Source organism: Lepidochelys kempii, chromosome 1, assembly GCF_965140265.1.
Source record: "Lepidochelys kempii isolate rLepKem1 chromosome 1, rLepKem1.hap2, whole genome shotgun sequence".
Classification (NCBI taxonomy): domain Eukaryota; kingdom Metazoa; phylum Chordata; order Testudines; family Cheloniidae; genus Lepidochelys; species Lepidochelys kempii.
This window is the reverse complement of record NC_133256.1, coordinates 207,890,596-207,908,756: the sequence shown is the minus strand read 5'-3', so window position 1 is coordinate 207,908,756 and position 18,161 is coordinate 207,890,596. Positions and strand designations below refer to the sequence as shown.

At 43.3% G+C, this 18,161-nt stretch overlaps 1 protein-coding gene across 4 annotated transcripts in view; it reads left to right on the top strand.

The window, feature by feature from the left end:
- MAN1A2 (mannosidase alpha class 1A member 2) overlaps window positions 1–18,161 on the top strand; it is a 304,833-nt gene that overhangs the window by 52,730 nt on the left and 233,942 nt on the right. For all 4 annotated transcript variants that reach the window (XM_073310578.1, XM_073310569.1, XM_073310564.1 and 1 more), the window contains exon 2: window positions 14,940–15,195. In XM_073310578.1, the coding sequence (XP_073166679.1) occupies window positions 14,940–15,195 (256 nt within the window). The remainder of the gene's footprint in view (window positions 1–14,939; window positions 15,196–18,161) is intronic.

The following is an 18,161-nucleotide window of genomic DNA, read 5'->3' as shown; positions in this document are numbered from 1 at the left end:
GCTGGAAGCATCATTAGCTTCAGTTAAAGAGTTTTCTTATTAGGGAAATATGCAAGGCTGCTACTTGGAAGTTGGTGCACACGTTCGCTAAATATTATGTGCTGGATCGTGCTGCTATAGCAGATGCCAAATATGGCAGAGCAGTGTTGCAATCATTATTTAATTAGGACTCTGTTCCCAACTCTGGGATTTTTTAGCACTGCCCTCAGAACATTTGAAGACACTGAGGATATGTCTACAAAATTAAGTCGATTTTATAGAAGTCGATTTTTAGAAATCAGTTTTATACAGTTGGTTGTGTATGTCCCCACTAAGCATGTTAAGTCGGCGGAGTGTGTCCTCAATACCATGGCTAGCATTGACTTATAGAGCGGTGCACTGTGGGAAGCTATCCCACAGTTCACACAGTCTCTGCTGCCCATTGGAATTCTGGGTTAAGCTCCCAATGCCTGATGGGGCAAAAACATTGTTGCGGGTGGTTTTGGGTACATGTTGTCAGTTGCCCCTCCCTCCGTGAAAACAACAGCGGACAATCATTTCGCGCCTTTTTTCCTGGGTTACTCGTGCAGACACCATAGCACGGCAAGCATGGAACCCGCTCAGCTCACTCCTGCTGTTGTGAGCATACTGGATGGCTTTCCTGCAATGGGGTTCCCAAACTGTGGTGGGGCAATAGACGGAACGCATATCCCTATCTTGGCACCAGACCACCTTGCCAACCAGTACGTAAACCACAAGGGTTACTTCTCAATGGTGCTGCAGGCACTGGTGGATCACAAGGGACGTTTCACCAACATCAACGTGGGATTGCCGGGAAAGGTGCATGATGCTTGCATCTTTAGGAACTTTGGGCTGTTCGAGCAGTTGCAAGAAGGGACTTACTTCCAAGACAAGAAAATTACTGTTGGGGATGTTGAAATGGCAATAGTTATCCTTGGAGACCCAGCCTGCCCCTTGCTCCCATGGCTCATGAAGCCGTACACAGGCAGCCTGGACAGTAGTAAGGAACAGTTCAACTACAGGCTGAGCAAGTGCAGAATGGTGCTAGAATGTACCTTTGGATGTTTAAAAGCTTGCTGGCACTATTTGCTCACTAGGTTAGACCTCAGCACAACCAACATTCCCATTGTTATTGCTGCTTGCTGTGTGCTCCATAATATCTGTGAGAGTAAGGGGGAGGGGTGCGAGGTTGAGGCAAATTGCCTGGCGGACGATTTTAAGCAGCCATACACCAGGGTGATTAGAAGAGCACAGGTAGGCGTGCTGAGCATCAGAGAGGCTTTGAAAACCAGTTTCATGACTGGCCAGGCTATTGTGTGACAGTTGTGTGTGTTTCTCCTTGCTGCAAACCCACCCCCTTTGTTGATTTTAATTCCCTGTAAGCCAAACACCGTCCCTCCTTTGATCACAGCTGGCAAAGAAAATAAAGTAACTATTGTTTTGAAACCATGCATTCTTTCTTTATTAATTAAAAAAAAGTGAGATAACTGACAAGGTAGCCTGGGTGGGGTGGGATGCGGGAGGAGGGAAGGACAAGGCTACTTGATTTGTAGTGTGGCTACAATAAGCAATAAGTGTTTGAATGACAGCCTTCTGTTGCTTGGGCCATCCTCTGGAGTGGAGTGGCTGGGTGCCTGGAGCCTCCCCCCCCGTGTTCTTGGGCGTCTGAGTGAGGAGGATGTGGAACTTGGGGAGGAGGGCAGGCAGTTATACAGTGGATGCAGTGGGGGTCTGTGTTCTTGTTGGCTTTCCTGCAGCTCCAACAAATGCTTCATCATGTCTGTTTGCTCCTCCATTAGCCTCAGCATTGCCTCCTGCCTCTGCTCTTCACGCTCACTTAATGCTTTCCTGGCCTCTGCCACTGAATGCCTCCATGCATTCAGCTGTGCCCTATCAGTGCGGGAGGACTGCATGAGCTTGGAAAACATGTCGTCATAAGTGCGTTTTTTTTCACCTTCTAATCTGCGATAACCTCAGGGACGGAGATGATGGGGGAGCCTAGAAACATTTGCACCTGGGGGGAGATGAAAAGGGAGAGTAAAATTTAAGATGATACATTTCTGAGAACAAAAGGGAGACTCTTTCACAGTGAATCAAGCAATTCACAGCAGACAGCACATGTGCTTTATGTACAAGGTCACATTTTGCCTTTTATATTGAGCACCTGCTGGTATGGTGACACATCATAAATGGCTGGGCAACAGACTTTGGTTTCCAGGCAGCCATGGTAAGCCTTTTGGTACATGGGGATGGCTTCTTACGCCTTCATAACATGTGAGAATGGTTTCAAACTGCAGCGCCATCCTTTCCTATAGCAAGCAATGCTGGTTGGGCTTCACATTTAAAAGGAGAGGCTGCGGTTTTTGGGTGGATATGCAGCACGCACTGCCCCCCACCCCACCGTGTGGCTATTCTCTGTGATGATCCCTTCACCCCTCCCACTGCTGTGTGGCTATTCTCCAAGATGATCCCTTTTAGCCAAGCGCAAGCAACCCTGTATGAAAGGCGTCATTTTACCGTTCCCTTACAAAAATTCCCCTATTTCAACCAGGTGACCATGAATGATATCACTCTCCTGAGGCTAACACAGAAAGAATGTGACCAAAACCCAGGACCATTCATTGCCATGCTTTGTGCTGCAATGATTCCAGACTACTTGCTGCTGGCTTGGCATGGTGAAGGGTCCTACTGTGGAGAACGAAATAAGGCAGCCCTCCCCAGAAACCTTCTGCAAAGGCTTTCAGATTACCTCTGGGAGAGCTTCATGGAGATGTCCCTGGAGGATTCCTGCTCCATCCGCAGACACGTTAACAGACTTTTCCAGTAGCTGTACTGGCCGCGAATACATCCCACGTCTTCAGGGAAAATCAAATATGAAACACTATTGCTTTTAAACCCTGCACTGTAGTTACAAATGTGCACTCATCAGAGCTTCCTTCTCCGCCTTCATGGTTGGGGATCCTGCCTTGGGAGGGTATTGGCTCCAGGATGATGAAAAGGTCCTGACTGCCGGGGAGAATGGATTCACCACTTGCCTGCTGCACATTCTCCTCCTCCACCTCCTCTTCCTCATCCACAAAATCCTCCTCCATGTTGCATGAGACTCCCTCCTTGCAGGTGTCCACGGACAGTGGTGGGGTAGTGGTAGGGTCCCCCCTTAGAATGCCATGCAGCTGGTCATAGAAGCGGCATTTCTGGGGCTCTGACCCGGAGCGAGCGTTTGCCTCCTTTGTCTTTTGGTAGGCTTGCTTGAACTCATTAACTTTCACATGGCACTGCTGTGTGTCCCTGTTGTAGCCTCTCTCCACCATGCCCTGTGCGATTTTGGCATATATATTTGCATTTCTTCTTTTTGATCGGAGTTCGGCCTGCACAGATTCTTCTCCCCATATAGCGATCAGACCCAGCTCTTAGGGAGAGCTGCAAGTTGTCTGTTTCTTCTTTGACAAAACCTTGGGCTTTTCTGGAAAAGTAGATTCTAGTGAAGACCTCTCATCTGAGGCTGATTCATCCCTCCCCCAATTTAGGAAGGGTGGAATGTGTCATGACACAGTGCCTAAGGTAAATGGATTGCATTAGCTATCTTCCCTTTCACCTCTGCGAAAAAGCTCAGATGTGGAAGTCTATCAGGAAGAGACACCTGAAATTTGGGCATTGCAGTGCTGAGCACTGCAACACCTAAGTCCCCTTGTGTCTAGTCAATTTTGCTGTTTCCCCTACCTAGTTAGTTTCCCAGTTGAGTTCCTATGGATGTCATGATAACAGTGCTATCTGTACCTTTGTTCCCTTTGTTTCCCTGAGTGCACCCCCTCAAGTGTTCAGCCTCATGTCTTTAATTGTTCCAGGTTGGATTTTTGCAGTTCTGCCAATCTTAAACACATGTGTTGCAATACCATGTGTATCAACTGTTCTCACCCAGCGAGTCAAACTGAGTTCAGGTACCTATGGTTCTGTGACCAGTAAATACTATTAATTTCAGCAGTTGGAAGAAAGCATAAAAAAAAAAAGGGATTTTAAAACAACAAATATGCTGCATGCATGTCTCTCTTACCTAAAGGGTTATCATCCCTGATGGTAACCTAAGCAGACCTGCCCTTCTTCAGACTCCAGCAGGGTGTCTCATTCAGGTTTCTCTGAACAACCACTCACCCTCTCTTGAGGGTCTTCCTTTTTAAATCTGCTACAGTTCTTCTGATTGCCTATGCTTCTTCCTGTCCTATTTGAAACTAGTTTTGCGGATTGACTGGAGAAGAGGCAAATCCTCAGTTAACAGTGCTGTCATTGTCCTTTAATAGCCTTCAAGTGTTTCTAAAGAGTGTGTGTGTGTGTCGTATCTTGACGCATTCTTTTTCCTTTCTGTTTGTTTTCCTGATAGCCTACTTTTACTCTAAACCAATATATTCATATAGTAAACATCCCAATGACCACATGAACATGCAGTATTTATAAATTATTACAGAGCAGCTCTAAATCAATCACAATCAATTCACACAACATTTGGAGGAAAAACAAAGGAAAATGTGATTGTAAAGCTACAACTATTAGGGGGAACTTAGGGACCTTTATAGCACCTGGAGCTACTTTTCATTCTTTTGGGTTTTGACTATATTTTAAGTAGAGTGCGGTTTCTTTTAAGATGTATGTAAAGAAAACTTTATGCAAGTTGGCTTACATTTTACTTTCATTTTTTGTCCATTTTATAAAATTGTACTTTTTAATGATGGGCATTTTTCTGAGGTGCCCGCTCTCCACATGCCATAAAAACTCCATAGCCCACCTGTGCCAAAATAACAGTTTTTCTGGATATAAAAGCCAGGGTCAGCATTCGGGGATAGCAAGCAGGGCAATTGTCTGGGGTCCCATACCACAGGGGACCTGCGAAGCTCAGTTGTTCAGGCTCTGGGCTTCAGCCCCTGTGGGATGGTGCGGCTCTGGGGCTTCAGGCCTGGGCCCCAGCGATTCTAAGGCCAGCTCTACTTTGTGAACCCCCAGAAACCTATTCATAGAATCACAGAATATTAGGGTTCGAAGAGACCTCAGGAGGTCATCTTGTGCAATCCCCTGCTCAAAGCAGGACCAACACCAACTAAATCATCCCAGACAAGGCTTTGTCAAGCTCGGCCTGAAAAACCCCTAATCATTTTCATTGCCCTCCGCTGAACTCACTCCAATTTGTCCACATCCCTTCTGTAGTGGGGGGACCAAAACTGGACGCAGTACTCCAGGTGTGGCCTCACCAGTGCTGAAGAAAGGGGAATAATCACTTCTCTCAATCCGCTGGCAATGCTCCTACTAATACAGCCCAATATGCTGTTGGCCTTCTTGGCAACAAGGGCACACTGCTTACTCATATCCAGCTTCTCGTCCACTGTTGTTTTTATAGATCTGCCTGCAAAGATATAGATTGCTGTGTATATATTACCTGTCTCCTGCATTTTTTACCACTCTACCAAGTTTTGAGTTATTTGCAAACTTTTGGTAGCAATGATTTTATATTTCCTTCAAGATCAGTGGGCCACATTGAATTAATTAAACAGTTCCCTGCAGGACCTTACTAGAAAAAAATCCATAGGCTGATGATTCCCCCATTTACATTATGTTTTCAGATCTGTCAGTTAGTAGTTTTTAATCCAGTAAATATGGGCTCAGTTGGTTTTTGAATAGTGCTAAGTTGTTATCAGAATGTCACATAGGACTATGTCAATGTCTTATAGATGTTGGGGGAAAGTCCACACAATTTTTGCCTTTTATTTATACAATTTCAGACAGATTTATTGTCATGTATAGTGTCTGAACATACATTTCTGCCAAATGACAAACAACAAACAAGATGGAATTGGTAGGGACCCAAGTTACCACTTTCCAGGGCACTAGGAAGTCCTTCTATACTTTATGATGGTCATCGCCTCTTCTGTTCCCTGGGTCTTGTCTTCTAGTCTTGTTCCTTCAGTTTCTGGTCTGGTGTTTCTCCTGTTTTGGCATTATTCACTTGCGTTTTTTATACATTTCCACATTCCAGATTACTTAACCTTTTTGCAATTGGCTTTAGTACATCAGTTCTTAATTTTTTATATAACCATACATTACGCATGAGTAAGAATCAGTTACCTAACTTCTGTATTTTTTACTGATGGTTTTACAGTTTCTATGTCATGTTGTTTTGTCTGCAATGTTGTTGTAGCCATGTTGGTCCCAGGATATGAAAGACCTGAAGAAGAGCTCTGTGTAGCTTAAAAGCTTGTATCTTCCACCGATCGGAGTTGGTCCATAAAAGATATTACCTCCTCTATCTTGTGTCTTTCATGTTGTTTTGTGTCACTCTGGCCTGGGTCATCCCAGAAAAAGTTTTTTTTTAATTATCATTACCTATTTGTGTACCTCTTAGTTATGTCTTCCAACATAACACATTACCTGTCTTGCCAGCAATAATATAATTTTAAACAAATCAGCAATTAATGTTGAAGAAGAATAGTCAAAAACATACTAAGTATTACCTCACCTAAACTCATTCACTATCCATAATCAGAAATCATTGAAATATAGTTTAAAAAGTTTATAACCTTAGTATTTAGGAGTCCTTCATTTTTTATACTTCAGTGTTGTATGTTAGTATGTGCTTTCACCTTAATCTGTTGGGGGTGGATGGTTTGGAGAGCATAATGATTAATGTCAGCAATTCTTTTTTCTTTAAACATGAGTTTTTCATTCATTTCATTCAGTTTTGATTGTAAATCATTAGAAAAAAAGTCATTAGAAATTTTCCTGTGTTGCATTTTGAGGGTGTGTGTGTGTCTCGATTTTAGAGGCTTGGTATTTAGTTGTTTTTATGGGACTCCAGGCGTAGTTCCCCCCTTTGACACCTTTGGAAATATAGGAAGTTGATTACTTTACATGATGGAGTAAAGAGGTATCCTCCGGTGCCTATTTCTTTTCCTGTTTCTGTTGCCAATCCTTTAACATACACTTTATCTTACAACACATTATAAGCATTACTACAATTATCAATGTTTGTAGCCACAACAATATCTTAAAAATAAATGCCACAGCTGAATGTTTCCTAATTGTATTTATTTGATTTTACTAGCTAGCTGGTTTTAACGTGTTCTATTGGATTATCTACTGTATTGATTTTTTTTTCATGTGGATTAAGTGTTTTGTATTTTGTTTTAACAAAGATTTTAAATGCAGATTTAATTTAGCAACAGATATTGTAAAGTTAGGGAGTAATTACATAGCCTTAGACCAAAGTGTGGGTGACTTATTACCCCGGCTCCACAAATTTGAGTATGGGTATGATTTTGATTAATCTATTTATAGTTTTGAATTTAGGAATAAGTCACCAATTGAACTGGTTAATTGGGAATACTTTCCCTCTCTAATTCTGTTGTAACTGTTGTGTAACTACACAGTATTCTCCATTTCCCACATAAGTGGCATGTGTTTGATGTACATTCCAGGTTCTCAGCTGTACTGTGCAGTCAAGATGAGTCCTTTCTTTGGATTTTGGCTCGTTACTGTGATTTATACCAGAGCTGGGTTACATGGGCCCTAGGGCGTCACATTGGCAAATCAGTCTGGCTTGCATTTCTGAGCAGCAGGCCAAGAATGGGTGCTTGCCATCACTCATGTGAGTGTTTTACCAGTGTCTGAGGTACCTGGACATGGTACTTGGAAAGAGTCTTTGAGGATCCCTACTGAGTGAGCCTATACTATTGTTTCATAAATGTGTTTGCTTTTTCAGTTATTGGCAGGAAAAGTGAAAAATATGCTGTATTTGCAAGTCTTCTGTATAGTAACTATAATCAAGAGGTGACATAGCTACCACAGCTAGATTCCAGAGGATATCAATCTCTGTGACTAGTTGTGTTTCATTCCTAGAATAATAGACTATTCGGGTTAGAAGAGACCTCAGGAGGTCATCTAGTCCAATCCCCTGCTCAAAGCAGGACCGACACCAACTAAATCATCCCAGCCAAGGCTTTGTCTAACCGGGCCTTAAAAACCTCTAAGGATGGAGATTTCACCACCTCCCTAGGTAACCCATTCCAGTGCTTCACCACCCTCCTAGTGAAATGGTGTTTCCTAATATCCAACCTAGACCTCCCCCGCTGCAACTTGAGACCATTGCTACTTGTTCTGTCTTCTGCCACCACTGAGAACAGCCTAGCTCCATCCTTTTTGGAACCCCCCATCAGGTAGTTGAAGGCTGCTATCAAATCCCCCCTGACTCCTCTCTTCTGCAAACTAAATAACCCCAGTTCCCTCAGCCTCTCTACGTCAGTCATATGCCGCAATCCCCTATTCATTTTCGTTGCCCTCCGCTGAACTTACTCCAATTTGTCCACATCCCTTCTGTAGTGGGGGGACCAAAACTGGACGCAGTACTCCAGGTGTGGCCTCACCAGTTCCGAATAGAGGGGAATAATCACTTCCCTCGATCTCCTGGCAATGCTCCTACTAATACAGCCCAATATGCTGTTGGCCTTCTTGGCAACAAGGGCACACTGCTGACTCATATCCAGCTTCTCATTCACTGTAATCCCCAGGTCCTTTTCTGCAGAACTGCTGCTTAGCCAGTCGGTCCCCAGCCTGTAGCGGTGCATGGGATTCTTCCTTCCTAAGTGCAGGACTCTGCACTTGTCCTTGTTGAACCTCATCAGATTTCTTTTGGCCCAATTCTCCAATTTCTTTAGGTCACTCTGGACCTATCCCTACCCTCCAGCATATCTACCTCTCCCCCCAGCTTAGTATCATCTGCGAACTTGCTGAGGGTGCAATTAATCCCATCATCCATATCATTGATAAACATGTTGAACAAAACCGGACCAACCCCTGGGCACTCCACTTGATACCGGCTACCAACTAGACAGCGAGCCGTTGATCACTACACGTTGAGCCCGACAATCTAGCTAGCTTTCTACCCACCTTTTAGTCCATTCATCCAATCCATACTTTTTTAACTTGCTGGGAAGAATATGGTGGGAACCCTTATCAAAAGCTTAGCTAAAGTCCAGATATATCACATCCACTGCTTTCCCCATATCCACAGAGCCAGTTATCTCATCATAGAATTCAATCAGGTTGGTCAGGCATGACTTGCCCTTGGTGAATCCATATTGACTATTCCTGATCAACTTCCTCTCCTGCAAGTGCTTCGAAATGGATTTCTTGAGCACCTGCTCCATGATTTTTCTGGGGACTGAAGTGAGGCTTTAGTTCCCCGGGTTCTCTTTCTTCCCTTTTTTAAAATATGGGCACTATAGTTGCCTGTTCCAATCATCCAGGACCTCTCCCGATCATCACGAATTTTCAAAGATAGTGGCCAAGGCTCTGCAGTCACATCGGCCAACACCCTCAGCACCCTTGGATGCATTAGATCTGGACCCATGGACTTGTGCACATCCAGCTTTTCTTAATAGTGCTTAACCTGTTCTTTCATCACTGAGTGCTGCTCTCCTCCTCCCCATACTGTGTTGCCCAGTGCAGCAGTCTGGGAGTTGACTTTGTCTGTGATTTAACTGGAGATTGGTCCTGCTTTGAGTAGGGGATTGGACTAGATGATCTCCTCAGGTCCCTTCCAACCCTGATATTCTATGATTCTGTTATTCTAAGACAAAGGCAAAAAAAGCATTGAGTACTTCAGCTTTTTCGACATCATCTGTCACTATGTTGCCTCCTCCATTCAATAAGGGTCCCACACTTTCCCTGACCACCTTCTTGTTGCTAACATACCTGTAGAAACCTTTCTTGTTACTCTTCACATCCCTTGCTAGCTGCAACTCCAGTTGTGCCTTGGCCTTCCTGATTACACTCCTGCATGCTCTAGCAATATTTTTATACTTCTCCCTAGTCATCTGTCCAAATTTCCAATTCTTGTAAGCTTCCTTTCTGAGTTTAAGCTCAATGAAGATTTCACTGTTAAGCCAATCTGGTCACTTGCCATATTTGCTATTCCTTCTGCACTTCGGAATGGTTTGTTTCTGCTCCATTAATAAGGCTTCTTTAAAGTACAGCCAGCTCTCCTGGACTCCTTTCCCCCTCATATTAGCTCCCGAGGGGACTCTGCCCGTCAGTTCCTAATGGAGTCAAAGTCTGCTTTTCTGAAGTCCAGGGTCCATATTTTGCTCCTCTCCTTTCTTTGTTTTGTGAGGATCCTGAACTCAACCATCTCATGGTCACTGCTGCCTAGGTTGCCACCCACTTCTACTTCCCCTAGCAATTCTTCCCTTTTTGTAAGCAGCAGGACAAGAGGAGCACGGCCCCTTGTCAGTTGCTCCAGCACTTGTACCAGGACACACTCCAAAAACTTCCTGGATTGTCTGTGCATTGCTGTATTGCTCTCCCAGCAGATGTCAGGGTGATTTAAGTCCCCCATTAGTACCAGGGCCTGTGATCTGGAAACTTCAATTAGTTGTCCGAAGAAAGCCTCGTCTACCTTATCCGTCTGATCCAGTGGTCTATAGCACATGCCCTGTACCGATCCAGCAAATATTCATTGGCAACGAGGCTAAGCATTTCTCTATTTGAGTATTTTTTAAAGGTTTTGGAATGTTTATGAATATATATGTACCTATTGTGTTTCATATTATCTATAACTGCAGTTAATAACAGTTTAAGTTCATTCAGAATCCTGTTTTTCTTGAATTACTGCAGCAAAACAAAAACTATTAAATAGGTTAAAAAGAAAACATTTTATACCAATACTTGTCTTTATCTAAGGATTTGAAGAATTTTGTTTGCCTTTTTTTCTACTTTTTCTTTTGTGTGTAGCAATATATTGGCTACTTACCACAGGACTTTTACTGTTCCAGGTTTTTAACTTAGGCCTGATCTACACTAGGAATTTATGTTTGTATAGTTATGTCTCTCAGGGATATGAAAAATTCACACCCCCTGAGAGACACCACTATATCAACCTAACCCCCGGTGCAGTCCAGTGGTAGATCGGCGGGAAAATTCTGTTTCTAGCACAAACAAACTTAACAAACATATTTTCATGGATTTGGGTGGTGAGTGGCATCCAGCGCCATGTTTGTCCTTTCACAACTTAACACTAGCACAAACTTTTAAGAAACAATTTGAGAGGTGTATAATAATTAACATTATCACTGGCCGCATTGTACCAAAACGTTTTACGAGGGAGAGGTGTTTATGGAGGGGTGGGAATACGAATCAGAGTAGCCATTATCCTCTTCCCAACGGTACAGATGAGGCAAGAAAGGCAGCAGTGCCAGTGCCCTTACTTTTCCTTAAATTCTCTATAGTTTGATTTCACACTCTGTCTGGGCATAGGACTATGCATTCTTTCTTCCCATCACTGCGCATTCTGTGTTGCTTTTAGTTTCTCACTGTCACAGCACAATGATTGATTTTTACCAAGAGCAAATACTGTGGCTGTCACTTGGCTGTCAGCTGCATGCAGACTGTTACTTTTAACTGTTCGCAGGATTCAGTTACCTTAAACAAACCTGTAATTTCATCAGAAAACTTTGGTAGACAAAACCTATTTTCCATAAAACCATGTCAATGAGGAATAATTTTGCTACCGTCTTTTAATGGTTTACTAATTGCCTCTCATATCAACCTTTCCGTGATTTTGCCTGTGACTGATATCAGATTAACTGGTCTGTAGTTTCCCAGGTTGTTCCATTTACTCTTTTAAAATATTGGTACAACATTAGTTTTTTTCCTATGCTCTTTGCCAGTGTTACAACATTTGCTAAAAATCCACATTAATGGTTCAGAGAGATGATCAGAGAATTCTTTTTAATATTGTTGGGTGTAAGGTACTGGGACGGGTTGGACCCTTTGGGAAGCCACCTTATGGTGCTGTGATACAACTGAGTCTGCCTGTTCTGAGTCAGAACCTGTTTAACCTGTCTTGCTGAGCCAGGCTCTTAAATCATCCTCTAACACACATACGGGCCACACCCAGCTGCAGATCAGCTCTGGGAAGACTCAGTTTAACGGACTTGCTCCAGCACTCAGATGCCCACCTCCCTTGGAGTACAGACCCAAAGATATATTATGAAATTTTCCCCCTCCCTCAATGTGGAGAGAGGTGTGCACACTTCCTGCCTTCCCCCCCCATTAGAAATTACAGAAACTGGATTTAATAATAAACAAAACAAATGTTATTAACTATAAAAGGCAGATTTTAAGTGGCAAAAGGGGTAACAAACAGAACAAAGCATATTACTAAGCAAATGAAATCAAACACACAAACTAAGCTAGTTTCACTAAAGAAATTGGTTACAAATAGTATTTCTTACCCTAGATATTGTTTCAGGCAGTTTACAATGTTTCTGTGGTTCAGAGTTCCAGTTATATTCCTTTCCAGACTGGACCCCTGTCTCAGTGTGGACTCCCCACCTTGCCTTCCCATTTGCAGTCTTTCTTCTTGGTCAGACAGGCCATGGAGAGGAAGAGTCTTGTTTGCCTTCCTCCCCACCCTTAAATAAGATTTACATAAGGGTGGGAATCCTTTGTTTCCCAAACTTGACCTCCCTCCCCTTACAGTGGAAAGTTACAAGAAGTCCCAGGTAATGTTTTAGTATCAGGTGGTAAGACCACCTGACCCTGTAGTATCACAGGGTCCAGGAGTCAGTGGCAGTATGGAGTGTCCGCAGGAAGACCAAGTTTTTCACAGTCCATTGTCCTCACTGGTGGGCCATCTGCCCTGTCTGGCTTTTCCATTGTTGTACCTGAAGTGTTAGCAGTGGGCATCATCCAAAGTAGCATACTGTAGTTAAAATACAGATACATAGTCAGTATTCCTAACTTCAGATACAGAAATGATACAAGAGTACTTGTGTCATCTTAGAGACTAACAAATTTATTTAGTCTCTAAGGTGCCACAAGTACTCGTGTTCTTTTTGCGGATACAGACTAACACGGCTGCTACTCTGAAACCTGAGAAATGATACAGGCATACAAATTGGATAATCACATTCAGTAAATCATAGCCTTTCCAATGATATCTCACATGAGCCATCTTGCATAAAGTATATCTCAGTTATGTCATATTCTTATCATAAGCGTATTTTCATAAAGAATGTAGAATGACACATCACAGGTATCTGTTTCTGCTGTTTATAAAAAATATTCTACTTTGATTGATACTGAGAAGAAGATAAAGTTGTGATGGAATAAAGCCACTGTGGCTGGTCGATGGGTCAGAACAGCACATCCAACAAGATACCTTGGTGTTAGTGGCAGGAGGGGAGTTGAAAAGAGGGCGGGGAGAATGAAGTAGGGAGGTCCTGTCAGCTCTTGTTGGTTTTCTTTTTGAAAAAGTCAGATTCTGTGTAAGTAAGGATGTGGGGGCTGGCGAATGGAGGGTTTAAGAAGGTATCTAATAGATGACTGAAGTGTGGTGGTTCATCAGGGTGAAGAAGTAAAATTGCTTAGCAATAAAAGTGGTAGAACTGAGCAGGGCTTTGGAGCTGTGCTCCAGCTCCGCTCCAGCTGCAGGCAAAAACCTGCAGCTCCACTGCTCCGGAGCTGCTCCAGCTCCAGGCTCCGCTCCAAAGCCCTGGAATTAAGGGAGGAGAGAAGAAATTTGTAGGTGCAGAAGTCAGCATGGTCCTGCGACTTGCACCAGACCTGTGGGAGAGCGGGAATGAAGACAGTGGATGTTGGCGGTGATCCAGAACTGGGGGTTGGCATGATGACCTTGCAGTGTGTGGACTAATGCACCATGTAGACAAACCCTGTATTCACTCCCCTACCTGGTTCCTCAATACACCAAACAGTAGCATCATGGGGAACTGAGAGGTGATGAGCAGGACTGTGAGAGAGTATTGGGGAAGCAACACTGAGTGGAGGAAGCATGAAGAAAAATGGGGCTTGAACTAGGGGGACTGAAGTGGCAGACATGGCGAGAAGAGGATCTACATGCTGATAATAGTTGCAATGTCCCATTTTGTGTGTGTTTGGAGGATGCGAGTAAGGTAATGGGAAGAAGGTGAAATTAAGATTGTTAGATGGCAAAGGTTGGGTGAAGATTAAGCTAATGATATCCTGGATTTTTATGGTTTTGTTACTAGTGTATGCACTTAAGCAACCTTAACTAGTATATAATTTTGGGGGCGGTGGAGGGGTGGGACTATTCATAAGGCTAAGCAGCTGATTTGTTGGACAGTGGCAGCAGACTTTAATACCAGAGGGCACAGCTTTTTTAAACTTTAAAATTTTAAATCACTTTATAGTTGGATGAAAACTAATCCTGGAAGGCCCAAAATGAGCGGTCCAGATGCAGCTTTGCTGCATCCAGAGACTGCAGTTCTCAGCATGCTATGATCCACCTTGATTTTAGCGACGAGCCATTCAAATCAGGATGGGACTTGCTGTGCTGGGACCTGTAGTTTTTGCAGGCCATGTCTCCTGAATGACTTGGGTTACTGCAGTATGCTATGTTACACATAAAACAGGTTGTTGATGCAACCCTTTATTGAGCAAAAGGTAGGGAAGAGCCCTCTTGGTATTTTTTTAATTAGTCATTGCTAAGCATAATTTTGTGTGTTCTGTATAGGGGGAGAGATGCATTTATGAAACCATGTGTCAGCCCTGTAGATGAAATTCAGAACATGGGGTCTTTTTATTTCTAAACTGTTGAATAAAAGGGCAAAGGAAAATACTGAGACATGATTTACAATAACCAGTCACTGTCTCAGAAAGATGAGCGCTCTCATGGTTTGTGAACAAATAAGGTTCTAAAGCGAAACTGAGTTTTACTGCTGGAGCTGTGGCAAAATACAGTATGGAATCAGTTTGAGAACTGGGACTAAATTCTAAATTGACATACTTCTGTGAAACTCTAAGTCAAAATTGGCTACAATAAACCAGTGCAGAATATGGCTTCTTCTGCTTAATGGGGGGTTGTCACAATTGTTGTTTCCTTTATGAAGCCAGCCTCTGACGAGCATTTGTTTCTTTAGAGAAGAAGAGGAACGCCTGAGAAATAAGATCCGAGCAGACCATGAAAAAGCTCTAGAGGAGGCAAAAGAGAAGCTGAAGAAATCTCGAGATGAGATTCGAGCAGAGATTCAGACAGAAAAGAACAAAGTAGCCCAAGAGATGAAAAAGAAAGACAGCAAGCCACTGCCACCTGTACCAGTACCAAACCTCATAGGGATAAACAGTGAAGACCCAGCAGATAAGGACATCCGAGAGAAGAGGGACAAAATTAAAGAGGTAACAGGCAGTGTGTGATCATGGTTGTTGCAGGCTGTCATGGGAATTGTTTTATTTAGATTTTCAGCCATTGCTGTTATGAACATTTTATAAAATCATATTTAAAAATTAAGTATGATTATAAATCTTTCCTTTTTAAAAAAGTATTTAAAAAACAAAACATTTTAGTAACAAACACACAAGAGCTATTCATCTGTGTTGAGGAAGAATTGAATTCTGGTTTGCAGTCAGAAATAACACAAGAGTATGGATGTCTTGTGGCACATTTCCAACATTGTGCATTCAGTTGTTTTTCAGTTTTCTGACTCCCTGAAGCAATAGGTTCCTACAACATTTGATAACAAAGAAATAGGCTGGATGCATATGTGGTTATATATGCTTTCAAATATTGAACATGTGATTCACACTTACTATGTTCCTTATTGGTTCCAGTGGTCCATGTAGTCCAGTGTCCTGACTCTAACAGTAGCCAAAACCAGCTGCTTCAGAGGAAAGTGTAAAAAGCTCCATGGTGGACATTTATGGAATTGATTGTCCATAAGAGAAACTTGTTCCTAGTGGTTCCCAAACTGTGGGTCACGACTCCCAGGGGGATCACAAAAAAGGGTGCCACGGGGGGTGGATGGGTTGTGGGTCTCCATCTATGGAGGGGCAGATAGGCCAAACCTGAGTGGCGCTGTGACCATATATGCCAGGTCATAACACCTAGAGTAGGGAGCTGGGTCCAGCATGACAGGGTGCAGGAGCCATCACTTCCTGAGGTGAGTGTGGAGTGGGTTCCCTGTCACTCCCTCCCCCCATCCTGCTGCATGTAGGAGCTGTGGCTGCCTAGAGTGAGTGCAAGGCCTCCTCCCTCGCAGTCTCCCCTGCCTCCCCAGCAGCCTGAGGGTGGCATTAATAGAGGTGAGCCCAAAGGGGTTGTTACCTGGAAGCATTTGGGAACCACTGAGGTAGTGGTTAGTTCCTTCTCTGAAGTACTAAGGTTTAGTCATGTAACTATGAGAATCTCATCTTTCTTTTTTTATAAAAATGTTTGCATCTCTTCTTGGCATAGAGAAAAGCTTAAAAACATGATTTACCAGGAAGCAAATAAAAAGAACTCAAAAGTCTTTATTCTTCATTGAGTGGTTGTGTATCTTGCAGTCATGGTATCGTGCACCCCCTAATACAAGAGGTAGAAACTTTTTTCTTGTTAGCAGTCAAGTTGGTCCACACATGCTCACAGAATGCCCCCTCCCCTGCCTGCCTGAGGGCATAAAGGGCTTTCAGTTCCTTCAGCTGCACCTTAGGCTAGAGATGGAACACTAAAGGTCCCTTATCTCTGTTTTAACATTGGGTTTAATCTGTTGTAAGTAGTGGGTTTTTTTTTTTTAGTCAGTTAGCTTTAGATTAGTTCCCTTGTTAGTATTTTAAGATACTTAGATATTTACTTAGATATTGGTGCTGGATAATAGACAGCTATGCCATCTAAATCTCCCAGTTTTAAAATGTGCCCCTTGTTTAACATTGCTATGCTGGCCAGAGACACTCATCAAAAGTGAGGGGGATATTTCTAGTAAATGTGTTATCTGCTGTTCTTTTGCCAATTGGTCTCAGAAGAACATGGAGATTAAATTTAGGGTGTAAGTCCTGGACAGATTTATGAGACCTGACTCAGATTCTGGTCAGTCGGATCAGTCTGTCTCCAGTGTTCCCTCTACAAATAGTGCTGCTGGAACAGTTAAAAGATCTTTGGCTGAAAAGGGAAACAAATTTTGTTCTCCTGGCCCTTCAAAGAAAAAGAAGATGAGATCACCTCAAGACATAGAAAAGTGCCCTATGAAGTGCTATAGGATACCAATAAGAGCTTTGTACATTACAGAGAGAGACTTCTGATCATTCTGAGGATTCAGTAAACCTCTGAAGGTTACGGTACTGTCTACTGTACATGCTCTATCAGTATGCAAGGATTCGGTAGCAAGTACACAAGCACTAGAATCATAGAATCATAGAATATCAGGGTTGGAAGGGACCCCAGAAGGTCATCTAGTCCAACCCCCTGCTCAAAGCAGGACCAATCCCCAACTAAATCATCCCAGCCAGGGCTTTCTCAAGCCTGACCTTAAAAACCTCAAAGGAAGGAGATTCCACCGCCTCCCTAGGTAACGCATTCCAGTACTTCACCATCCTCCTAGTGAAAAAGTTTTTCCTAATATCCAACCTAAACCTCCCCCACTGCAACTTGAGACCATTACTCCTTGTTCTGTCATCTGCTACCACTGAGAACAGTCTAGAGCCATCTTCTTTGGAACCCCCTTTCAGGTAGTTGAAAGCAACTATTGAATCCCCTCTCATTCTTCTCTTCTGCAGACTAAATAATCCCAGTTCCCTCAGCCTCTCCTCATAAATCATGTGTTCCAGTCCCCTAATCATTTTTGTTGCCCTCCGCTGGATGCTTTCCACTTTTTCCACATCCTTCTTGTAGTGTGGGGCCCAAAACTGGACACAGTACTCCAGATGAGGCCTCACCAATGTCGAATAGAGGGGAACGATCACATCCCTTGATCTGCTGGCAATACCACTACTTATACAGCCCCAAATGCCATTGGCCTTCTTGGCAACAAGGGCACGCTGTTGACTCATATCTAGCTTCTCGTCCACTGTAACCCCTAGGTCCTTTTCTGCAGAACTGCTGCCGAAAACTACTGCATTCGGTCCCTAGTCTGTAGCGGTGCATGGAATTCTTGCTTCCTAAATGCAGGACTCTACACTTGTCCTTGTTGAACCTCATCAGATTTCTTTTGGCCCAATCCTCCAATTTGTCTAGGTCCCTCTGTATCCTATCCTTACCCTCCAGCATATCTACCTCTCCTCTCCGTTTAGTGTCATCTGCAAACTTGCTGAGGGTGCAGTCTACACCATCCTCCAGATCATTAATGAAGATATTGAACAAAACTGGCCCCAGGACCAACCCTTGGGGCACTCCG